The 11458-nt window shown below is 43.1% G+C and overlaps 1 protein-coding gene across 1 annotated transcript in view; it reads left to right on the top strand.

Moving 5' to 3' along the window:
• Positions 1-10157: 10157 nt before the first annotated feature.
• The window catches only part of ARIH1 (ariadne RBR E3 ubiquitin protein ligase 1), a 38496-nt gene continuing 37195 nt past the window's right edge, over positions 10158-11458 (top strand). Inside the window, exon 1 of the mRNA XM_009702380.1 lies at positions 10158-10221. Within this exon, the coding sequence (XP_009700682.1) occupies positions 10214-10221 (8 nt within the window). The 5' untranslated portion in view covers positions 10158-10213. The remainder of the gene's footprint in view (positions 10222-11458) is intronic.

Genomic DNA, 11458 nt, shown 5'->3' on the forward strand with positions numbered 1-11458 from the left:
TGGCCACATGGTGATCCCTCTCTGGGTTAAAATAAACCAGTGACCCCCTTAACCCGTGTCAGTTCCTCTATCTGGTTCACTTGTAACTGTGCAAGCAGTCATGCTCCCATCACTGAGCGGTCAGCGGCAGGCCCAGGAGCCAGCAGTTGCATGAGCTTCTGTTGCTGCTGAAATAAATACTTTCTGAGCTGCTCCTTCTTGGTGTGGTGGCGATGGCATACAGCTTCTTTGCAGCAGGCTCTGAAGAGCGTTTTTTACTGCCCTGTCTAGTTACTGCCCTGTTTCAAAGTAAAATAATCATCCAAGTAGCTGTTACTTATCTCATTGACAAAAATAGAGCTGATGCGTAGCTAAGCTGTTATGGGTTTCTGGAGTCTTCCTTGGCGTCTCTAAAATCTTGTGCAAGGGAGGAGATTTCTCACCTGGTTCTGACCAACCTGTGTTCTTAGGCTAAGCTGAAGTATTTTGGCATGTATTGTGGGGTCACTAAACTCCATCTTCATTCAGCATCATTGTTCTTGCTGTGGCAAAATGTGCTTTTGCATTCCGCTTGAACAAACGTGGTGTATTTTCTTCAAGCCTGGCATTAGTGAGTTGTCATATTGGTTTGAGACAAGAATTGAAACCCCACCCATGTGTCTTTTGTAGTCTTCTAGGGACTGTTGGTCTGAGAGACCATGCAGGACTGAAGGCATCAAATGATGCCTCTTTCTGCCATTGGGGATGCTGGTGATCCGGAGAGAACCAACAGTTTTCCTGTTTGATGGCACTGGATCCATTTTTGGTACATGTATAGGAACGGAGCAATAACTATCTGGTGGGTCACAATGAAGTCGAGTGGAGTGAGAGCTTTTATAGGGTTGCAGTGATGTACGATAGAAGGGGAAGAACAGAGCCTGGGAATCTGGAAGAGCAGCGGTGTATAATGTCAAGAGGGAAAGGGGCTGAAATAGGCTTTGTGCTCACTGCTTGTGCAAGTAGTAGTCTATGGATGAGCAGGGAAGGTGACTGCATGTTGCTTGTGAATGGGGCACAGAGGTCTGTTACTGCTTTTTCTAAATAGCCATCTGTTTCATTGATTTCTCATCCTGCCGGAAGCAACTCTGTAAGGCCACTGGATGTTGACTGAAGGTTTGGCGTGAGGGGAAATTGGTGATTCCCAGAGACCTGGACTCTACCTGGGTGAACCTGCAGGTCCTTTACATTCAAGGTAGCCGAAACTCTTTTGGGGCTTTTAGTATCACCTTGTCCACAGCCTAGCTGCAGTGCTGTGTGCTGTTTTCTTCCTCTGCAATGGGAGGTATTGAGGAGCTACTGAAATAGTAAACTAGAAGAATTATATGGAAATGATGCCATCACCTTCTCCTACTCTTTTAAGGCAAGTCTTTGCAAATTCATGAGTGGGAGGCGATGGGTTGAATAAGCCCATTCTGAAATGTACTCTGGCACCCATGTGCTCCCACTCCAGTTCTCTGTCAGTACGTCAGCTACAGTCGCTCAGCAGCAACTTTGGAAACCGTAGCTGTGGCTCATGTTGCTTACACAAATTTGCTGAGCTCATATGTTGGGATTTCTTGTGGTGGGAGACACCAGGAGGAGGGAAATACTTTGGGTGATGCTGCCTTTGTGGGCAGTAAAACAATAGTGCTCCTTAATCTAAAAGAAAGAAGAGTGAGAAGTGGTTTGTGAGAGCGTGTACATTTGGAGACCTCTTGTTCCATAGTCCTTAAGGAGTGTAAAGTGGCATAACTTGCTCAGATTCACAGGGCCTCTGTACCTGTGGGTCTTTGCTCTTTAAAGGGTTTACTTGACTTCCTTTTGCTACAGTTCTGGAGTATAGAAGCCGAAATGTTCTTAAGCTTTAAATGTCTACAACAAGGGTTAACATCTCTCTGTATCCTGTCATCAAACCATAGATCTCCTGGTATGGAAGCAAGCATAGCTGAAATATTGGAAAATGCATTCCCTGATGATAGCCCATATGCACTTCTTAATTTGTGTCATGTTGATTGAGGAGCTTCTGTAGTCATCTGAGAGCCAGCACTGCCCAGCACACTTGAGCAGCATGGCACATCCATCTGATCTTCTTTTATTTAGAAGCATAGCAGTGAGAATTCAGTTTTTGCATTCCCAAATTTGCTAATTCATCCCGGAGTTGTTGCTTTAGTATTTTTTTTTCTGATTTTAAAAAGCTTTGTTAGACAATGGATCTTTGTTGCAGCTCCTAATCATTAACCTGAAAACTTTCCAGAAGGCTCAGAGAAAATGTAAAGCAGCTGACTGCTTCATTTCTGTCTCTTGAACCAATTAACTGAAGTAATAGTTTTCTCCGAAGTTGCTTTTTATTATGTTCCTCTGCTAAAAGAATGCATGTTCATCAGAGCTAGAAACAATCAGTGAAGTGTAGATAGGTTGCTGCAAACTGAGATCATAATATTAAGCTGCCATTTGGTGCCATCATGTAATGATACTAATTCTGTAAAACTTAATTTTTAAAATTGAGAGATGATGTGTGAAAGCAAGTTAATAAGATGAAGAAAGATGTGGGAAGTTAAGGAGATGATCAACGTTGAAGCTGAAGCCTGTGTATGTGTTAATGGGAAGTTACAGTGAAGTGGTAAATGCCAGCTGGAGGACAGCGACTGACAGCAGTGACTGGCAATGTCACAGGGAAGTAGCCTGGCTTCTTGTGGAGTTGCATGGAAATGCCGGTAGCAGGAAATGGGTAAATTTTGGGATGATTCAGAGGTGGGTAATTCAAAAAAGTCACTTGGTGTGGGTGGCTCCAGCGGGGCTGTCGGATGCAAAAACCATATCCTCAGTGGGTGCATAGAGATTGAATAGTACTGATTTTGTTATTATTTATAACAGGGGCTTGGAAGATGAGAAGTATCTCAGATCCACCTATGAGTGTTGTACTGGCCCCATAAACTGTGAGAAGGCTAATGGCAGAAACGTACCATGGTGTGATTCTCTTCCAAGCCTCAGGGGATGGCAGAGGAGGAGAGTATGGATGGGTGATGGCAGGCTGATCTGTTTAGCTGCTGTCCTCATCTTCTCACAACAGCCCTCTGATGTTCTGTCTGTAATCAAGCCAGGGAATATTAGATTACATGAAAGTTTTCCAGCAGCTTCTCAGAGTACTCGGTGGGTGGTGTTCTAAAAACTAACAGGTTTGAAGATACCCTCTTTAGGAGATCGCATCCTGGAAGTACTCAACACTTACATCTCATCTCTTGCATTTGGTTCTTGGGAATTTTATTAAGCTGCTAGAAATTGATGTTTTGTGCTTGTAAGATTTCCTGTATTGTGTCCTGAAAGAATAGATGTGAATGGATCTTCACAAACGAAGGTTGCTCTGTGCCCTTGTAAAACAATGCAAACCTTACGATGACAGTCTTACTGTAATGTGATTCAGGCTAAAAGCTTATTTAAAACACTTTCTACTCTATATGTTTATGTGTCAGGTTACCTGTATGGGGCTGGGAGAGATGTAAGTGAAGAGCAGTCATGTTCAACCAGAGTAGATGACCTAGCTATTGCAGAATTTTGGGCTGGTGTCTGCTTTGTTATTACCTGACGAAGGAAGCAGCTCTATGGTGCCTGGTCTGTTGTGTTGGTTGCCCTTGTTCTGTGCCGTGGGTGGAGAAGGAGCTGTTGTCCCTCAGAAAGGAGTGTCGGTCTGCAAACCTGTTGGGTTTTGAAGTAATTGAAGACATATGGGGGGGTTTCTGCTCCTGCTTGGTGGTGATGCTTAGTGCAGTTGAGTATTGCCTGTTTGTATCAGTCTTGAGGTTTAGGGCATGCCTGCCTGCACACCACCTCCATGAGCTGGAGTCATCTGGAGAGCAGTGGGGAAAGCCACGCAGTGCATCTGACAATGCTGGTTTCCGGACCATCAGTGAGAGCTACAGCTGAGGCAAGCGAAAAGTCTCTTTTATTTTATCAAGAAATCTTTAAACCTTCTCATGGTGAGGTTTTTCTTATTCTACCTGCTAGCATAAAATGTGACATGTTGACTGTTTTATTAATGCTTCCTTCCATGGCATGGTGTGCATGGTGACAAGCTTTGGAGATGCTCTTCAGTCCTGCACATGCTCAGAGGGCAGCTTGAATTTCCACTTGGTGCTGTGCTATTGGCAAAGCCTGGGTTTTTGACTGATTAAATATTGACAGTGGTGGTGTGACATACTGTCCTTAGATGTCACTTTCCTGGAGCAAATATTTGTGCTGCTTGGTTTCAGACAGGTGTTAGCTTCTGAGCTGTTCTTCTGATGGCCCTTTGCTACTCCACCAGCATGTGCAGTGTGTCACCACCAAGCAAAACTCTTATTCTTTGCTGTCAACTGATGTGAAACCAGTGGGTTTCCTTCTGCTGGGGACTTTAAATACGATCTTCTGTCACTTATGTACCTGTAGAATATCGCTGTGGATGTTGCTGAGGTTTGAACCATTTACAGATGTCTGAGGCTTGGGCAAAGCCAGTGTTTCTGGAGTGTCTGCTTTGATTCATGAGTGCAAGAGCAATTGTGTAGAAAACCAAACTGGAAGCGGTATCAAACTTGTGTTGCTGTACAGAGTGTGACAAAGTCTCTGCTATTGGGAAATAGATGCTGCAGTTGGGATGAAAACCGTTGAAATGCAAAACCTGCCATGTTTAGAAAACAAAACCAGCCATGAAATGGAAAGGAACAAAATGAAGAATGTATCAATACCATATCTCAAGGAGGTGGGAAAGGATTTTGCTGGAGATCTGAGCTTAAGTTGTTCTTAAATGTTTTTTTTTTTTTCTGCATCTGAGCTTAAGTTATTCTTAAATGTTGGGGTTTTTTTCTGCGGTGAATGCTGAAATTGAGCTTACTCCCAGCATGTGGTGAGAAGCTGAATTATAAAATATGCTTTTCTTGGTAATAACTGTAAGAATTAACTGTGCAGCTTGTCTTGGTGGATGAAAACATGAATGGATCGAGTACTGCAAACTGTCATTCAGCAAATTATGCTGTTTGGAAATTCTGATTTAAGCTAATGTCCTAATAATCTTTAATTTATAATTCACTTAAATATTTAAGTGCATCCAGGTTCCAGCATCCAATTCATACTTTCTTATTTTGACAGCAAAAAGAATTCAACTCGGATATTAGTGACCAAGCTTCCAGTTCAGTTAAATTCTATTAAATTACAGAGTTTTGTTTCAATTAATGTTTCTTCGGAGAAGTCCAGACCTTTGCAGGGTTTCCCATCCCTGTATCTTCTGCTTGCATTGGCATGCCCGAACATGGCAACATAGATAACAATAGTGAATGTAAATACCTCCAGTGAAAAGCAGTGGTGAAGTGGAATCTGTTTGAAGCATATTTGGGACTTGGCTGCTTTGTTAGCCTAAAACAAAAAAAAAACACCCCAAACCCACTGCTGAAGGACTGACTGTGTTTCTCTCTGGGCAGAGCTTTATTATGAATGTTTTGTTAGCGAGATAGTTGTGACAGCAAGTCTTTTAAAGTGCCCTGAGAATTTCAACAAAATGGCTGCTTTCCTCGGGTTTCGTTCCTATCTGGATATCAACAGGCTCGCTGCCCTGAGCTCTAGGCAATCTTCCTCGGCTTCAACATGTAAAATTTAATAGATGGCTGTTGTAAATTAGATCTGCTGTTTCAGCTTTCATCAAACCACGTTTGGAGGAAGACAGAGCGTTTGAACGTGTTCGCTTTTCCCTTGCTTGCTGTCTGTTTCTGACTGCTTTACTTAATAAAATTTTTCTTTGTAAACAGAAAATACGCTTTGTAAAAGCATGCTTCTCCCTGCTGCAGCTTCAAGCCTGAGTAGTAATCCTGTCTGAGCAGCATCGTAGCCTGTTCATAACCAATCTTTGTGGTGTAAGAGTAGTAGACAATAATCCTATGTGCCAAATAAGAAGCCCGTCCAGTTTCAGAACAGAAACTATAATATACCAGTGCTGTGTAATCTGGTGGTGTTTAAATATTCTGTTAAGTTTTGCAACGCTGGGCAGAGCGAGTGTCCAAAGTGATTGCTGAGGGCTCATACAGCAGTGACAGCGTTGATAGAGAGCTGTAGCAGAACTAGTGTCAAAACAGGGATGGAGACATCAAATTACTTCGGTGTCATTTTAACCCCAGATGACTGAGTAACAGGACATAGCTGCTCTGCAGCATCTAACCTCTCATTGAGATAGATGCTGTGATTTACTCCTACAAAGCTGCTCCCAAATAATTGCGAGGTAAGTGTGTGCATGCAAGCAATTAATGTGGAGCAGCTGTTACCCGGTACCTTGTTGGTGTGCCGTGCCTTAAATTAGAACAATCCTTAATGCCAGAGGTTTTTGCATTTGTATTTAACTGTTGTTTACATCATGCAAACCAAGCCTCTTAGCGCTGCCTCCCACCCTGTCTTCAGTCCTCCCTGTGTAATGCCGGCTCAGGTCATATTGCTGTCCGCACTGCATATGAGCAAGGGCATAGTTGTAATAATCCTTGCCTTCCTTATCACTGAAACAACTAGTTAAGTTCTAAATACTGGATCTTGGATGTGGTAAGCAGAGAAAGCAGGCAGCCCAGTTATTTGTGGTAGGAGCTTGTCATGCTGCTGGTGTTTCTGGTTTTTGTTGTTGTTGTTTTGACTTTTTTTGTTTTTAAAAAAAATTAATGTGTTAAACAAATATTGATGTGTTTACTCTTTAGAGGAAGCTAAAGCCCAACGAGCCCACAAAAGCTACCCCTCACACCATATTTGTGTTATAATACACTGAACCAACAGTGGTGGTTTCTGGAGTATAATCCTAAATAATGTCCTGTTTTGTATGCTGCTATCACCTTCTTTTTGTGATGCTGGGATACTTGGGGGGGGGTCTGATCTGGGGAGACTTGTTTTGGAGAGCTGCAGTGCCACTTCATTGGGAAAATGGAGAAGCCACAAACAAAATGAGACACTTGTTCTTCATGACCACATGTCCTTTGGTGAGCGGTATTTGCTGGATTTGCCTTATCTCACTTGATAATCACTGCAGACAGCTTTAGTTCCTTATTAATACAGCATAACTTACCCTTCAGTGTAGGGGGAACCTGTCTGCTTTAAAAAGAAAAATCAGCCAGGGACCACTACCTCAGTTAGCCTATTAAGTGATTAAAGGGTATTCCCAGAAGCCTTAATACAGTGGCCAAGTGGGCTGCCATAGCAGAAGGTAGGACAAGAATTCAGGCTAATTTAAAGCCATCTTAATGCTGTTGCTTGAGAAATTAAGAAAATACTGTTTCTTTGTACATCTGGCAGATCTCTGGGCTGAGTGAAAAATCTCTGTGTTTGAGAAGAGCTGCATGTGTTACTGTCTGAAACTCATTTGTAACCATAGAGCATAGCAGGGGTGAGGGGCTCAAGTAATGTGCTTTATAGATGGAGAGTGCTGGAAGGATTACACAGAAATGTATACGTGCTGTCTGCCTGGTATGTTTAGCAGGATATTTCCCGTTTTGAGGCAGGGCTTGTCCTAGACCATGGAAAAATTTTTTTAAACATGAAAATTGTACTGACTATGGGAGCTGGTATCATAAACGACATAATCTAGAGATAAGATCAGTTTGTTTACTAAAGCATATTTTCATCTTTGGTTAACTTGCTCTAGGAAGCATGTGTGTTTAAGTGAGCTGTTTAAGAGCACCTTGAGGTACTGCTACATAATACAGATGGTATTACGGAAAAGATGTTGTGGAGACCCAAATACAAAGTAACCTAGAAAGAGCAAAAACTAAACCCCTGAAAGAGGCCGCAGTCCAACCTGAAGCTGGAGTAGCCTTTTGGTGAAGGAAACCCTTAAATGCCCATACAGCTTCTGGGTGGCAGGACTGACTTGAAACAGTTCAACTGCTTGCTCCCCTCTGTCTGCAGTGTTGGCACTGGCTCTGTGCTGCTGTGTGCTGGGCTGGATCAGGGATTGATGCTATTGGAAAACTTTTTCTGGATTTTTTTTTTCTTCTTCTTTAAATGGGGTTCCATGGTGGTTTAGCATGATTCCCACATGGCTGCAGCAGCTTGTGCAGTGTTGGCCGGGCAGAGCGCTTGTCAGCCCCACTGTCAGGGCAAAGGGTGAGGATGCAGCTCCCTAGGAAATACAGACCATGCAAAGACCATCCTGTTGCCCAAAGAACCTCTCACCCTTTGCCTCAGGGTATATACTCGGTGTATTCGCATTGCATTTGCACAGGGAGGTGGATCAGTTTGTTGCTTTGGCTGACAGCCTCAAAGAGAGGGGAGAACACCACCATCAGAGCAAGGAGCTAGTCCAGCTTGTCCTGGAGCTGCACCATCACTGCTTGTGACACAGGGAAATGGGTAAATCTGCCCTAAAATTGGATCACCTCCTTAGCAGGCAGCTCAGCGCTGTTATCCCGACTCCTGCTAGCATGCTGAAGGTTGGGGTGCTCCCTTGCTGTTTTGTAATGTCCAGTCGCATATGGTTGTCAGCCAAGCACCTTGTTGTATTACTACAGTTAGGAGCTTGGATTCGTATCGCCTGAGAGACTTGTTCAAAGATGGGCTGGGGCAGCGTTTTCACAATACAGAGTGTCTGGCAATACCAGTTTCTGTTTTTTCTGCCTCATACTGTGTAGCAGATTTGCTGTCCCAGCTGTTTATGAGGCTCCACATGGACTGGATCAGGGATCTGGTCTAACCTTTCTAAAGCTGCTTTTGTTCACATGGGCTTTTTAAACTGGAAAAAAAATATCTTAATTTGGCCTTAAACAAGCTGTGCTGGCTTTAATAAGAGTAAGAACACCCTGCAAGGAGGAGAGGACTGTCACTTTTTATAGTATAAACCATAAGACTAGTTCTTTGTGCTCACATTTTGACCCTAGGGCTTTATTTCAGTGAATGTTTTGTTGGTGTTGCTGCTGAAAGATGCTGTCCTGCTATCCCCTCCTGCCCTCTCCGTTGTGCTAATGCAGCTGTTTGTGTGGTCAGGCAATCAAACAGATTGGGGAACTGATTCAGTGAAAAGACAACTTAAAGGAAAAGAAGAAAAAAGATCCATTTCCAAGCCAGTAATTTGCAGTGTTGTGGCATAAGATGGCTGTACTAGCATGGACTGGTGAGCGCAGGATGTGCAAGCGTGCAGCTTAGGGTAAGGATGGCGTGGGATTGCTGCTTTGGGTGGCAGCATTGGCTTTTGGCAGCTTCAACTTGTAGCTATAGCCTGCGGGCTCAGAAAATCACATTGCTAGTTTATGTCCTACTTTTCAACAGCTTCAGAGTGTCCGTTGAAAATTTGCCCTAAGGCAAACTTCCATTTTGCTGTCAAATGGCAAAGTACATGTAGCGATTCTCAGGGTGCTCGCTGTTGCCTCTGTTGCGTGTAAATGGTCCTAAAACAGAGCCCAGAGAGTTTGGATTTAGGGAGCTAAAATGTGGTTCTGGGGTGTAACAGAAGCCATGTGGTTTGTTATGTTTCTTGGCTCATATAACCAAACCCCTGGCTGATGATACAGATTCAGTTGGAAGAAAAACTTGTACACAAGTGAAAACCAGCTTTTATTTTTGGTCCTATTTCTGACATTTCTAGACCGTATTTCATTCTTAATTGTATAATTGCACAGTATTTTCTGTATCTTGGGATGCTTCAGGAATATCTGGGGACTTCAGAGGGCATTGTCATTTTATACTGGCAGCCAGTAACTTGCTGGGAGAGTTTTCAGCCCAAGTGTTTTGGTGGTTGGGGCTGGGACAAACAAGGAACATTTTTGTTCTGCAGATAGTGTGGAGGTTGTGGCAGAAGTGGGTAGGATGGATGGCAATTAGCCCTTCCTCCGTTTATGAACATCCTGGGTTTACATTGTGTATGCATGCTGGACAAGGAGATGTTGGCACTTAAGCATCTGTTGCGGTAGCCGTAACTGACCTGTTCCTTAAGTCTTCAACCATATTCTTATTTTATATAGACATTTTGCTTTATGGAGTTTAATTTTTCTATGTAGTCAAACTAATTTCCAGTATGTGTTAGTTAACATGTATTGTCTGCACAGATTATGTTATCGGACACAGTGATTTCCCCATTTGCTTATTCAAAACTCTGCTTGATGTTCTTCTAACAGTATACCAACTTGGTCGAGTAGTTACTCTATTTATTATTTTTCTTTTCTTTTCCTAGAATCCAGCGACTATCACTCGAATACTGCTTAGCCATTTCAACTGGGATAAAGAGAAACTGATGGAGAGGTAAGCAGCCATCTTAGCATGCAGCCACATTTCGCTTCAGGCCTACAAAAAATGTTTATTACTGCATTAATGTGAGAATGGATGAATGCACAGTATCTGGCAGGAGAATCTGTTGTGTAAACTCTAACTGTTCCCTCTTCAGCAACCTTTACCAGCTAAGAGTGACTCCTTGTTCTAATGTTATTAATATCTGTTAGACTTCAGAGAAGTTTTGAAAGTTGGTTGCCCATTGGAGGAAGAGATGCCTTCCAGTTTGAACACATACAGGCACAGCATTTTCACAGGCTCTGGAAAAAGCAAACAGGAGCAAGTTCCTCTTATCTTGGAACTGTTCTGGATTTGGGTTTAGTGCTCTTGCATGTCATCCTAGCATGCATATTCCTGACATGTTTATTTGTTAGTCTTGCCAAGACTAAATTGTTCTTGACTGATAAAGGGTACTAGTAAAGTGCATCTGCGTTGTCTTCATCAGCTCTAGGTTTTCTTTAGAGTGTGTGTAAATAATGGCTTGAATTTTGCCTGCTTCTCTGCCCCTCAGAGCAGAGCATTTTATGGTGATTTCTCATCTTTGACTGCCAGCTCTTGGGGAATGTTGGTGGTAAAGGTACTTTTTGTAGTTTGGTATTCCACAGTGGAGGCTAAATCCAGCTACAGTGGAGGCCAAATCCAGCTACAGTGGTAATGCACTTGTTTTTGTGTTGCTGTGGAAGAGAGTGTGAGGGAGCTTGTAGAAGCTTGGAGGAGAGTTAGTCTGGACCAGAAGGAGCAGTAAAGGCAGTACAGGGACTTACTGGTTGTTTTGGTCTTGGCTGGTCTTAACAAGTGTTAAGAGACACAAATGAGTGAGTGGAGGGTGAGGGCAGAAGGACTCAGTGCCTGGTAGGATTGTTTGACTTTCACTTATCCTTTCCTTTGCCTGATAATCAGGGTATGAGAAGATGGGATGCTTTGTGGTCTGTAGAACAGAAACAATTGTGGGTAGTGCTGTTGAATTGATAAATGCCACTTAAGAGCCTGTAGGTGCTCTATGCTGAGGCTCAGCCCTTTCAGGCAGGGCATAGCTGGAAGAGCAGCAAATTTGCAGGCTGGTAGTAGATAGTTTGGGAGTTTAAATATTTGTACTAGCCTGGAATAATGGATTTAAGACGCCTTTAGCCCCCTTTGTGTAACATTTTCAGTTAGTGATGGTGCTCAGGTATCTTATGTTTTGTTTGGCCTAGATTCCTCCCCCCCCCCC

Source organism: Cariama cristata, unplaced genomic scaffold (genome assembly GCF_000690535.1).
Source record: "Cariama cristata isolate BGI_N322 unplaced genomic scaffold, ASM69053v1 scaffold5606, whole genome shotgun sequence".
Classification (NCBI taxonomy): domain Eukaryota; kingdom Metazoa; phylum Chordata; class Aves; order Cariamiformes; family Cariamidae; genus Cariama; species Cariama cristata.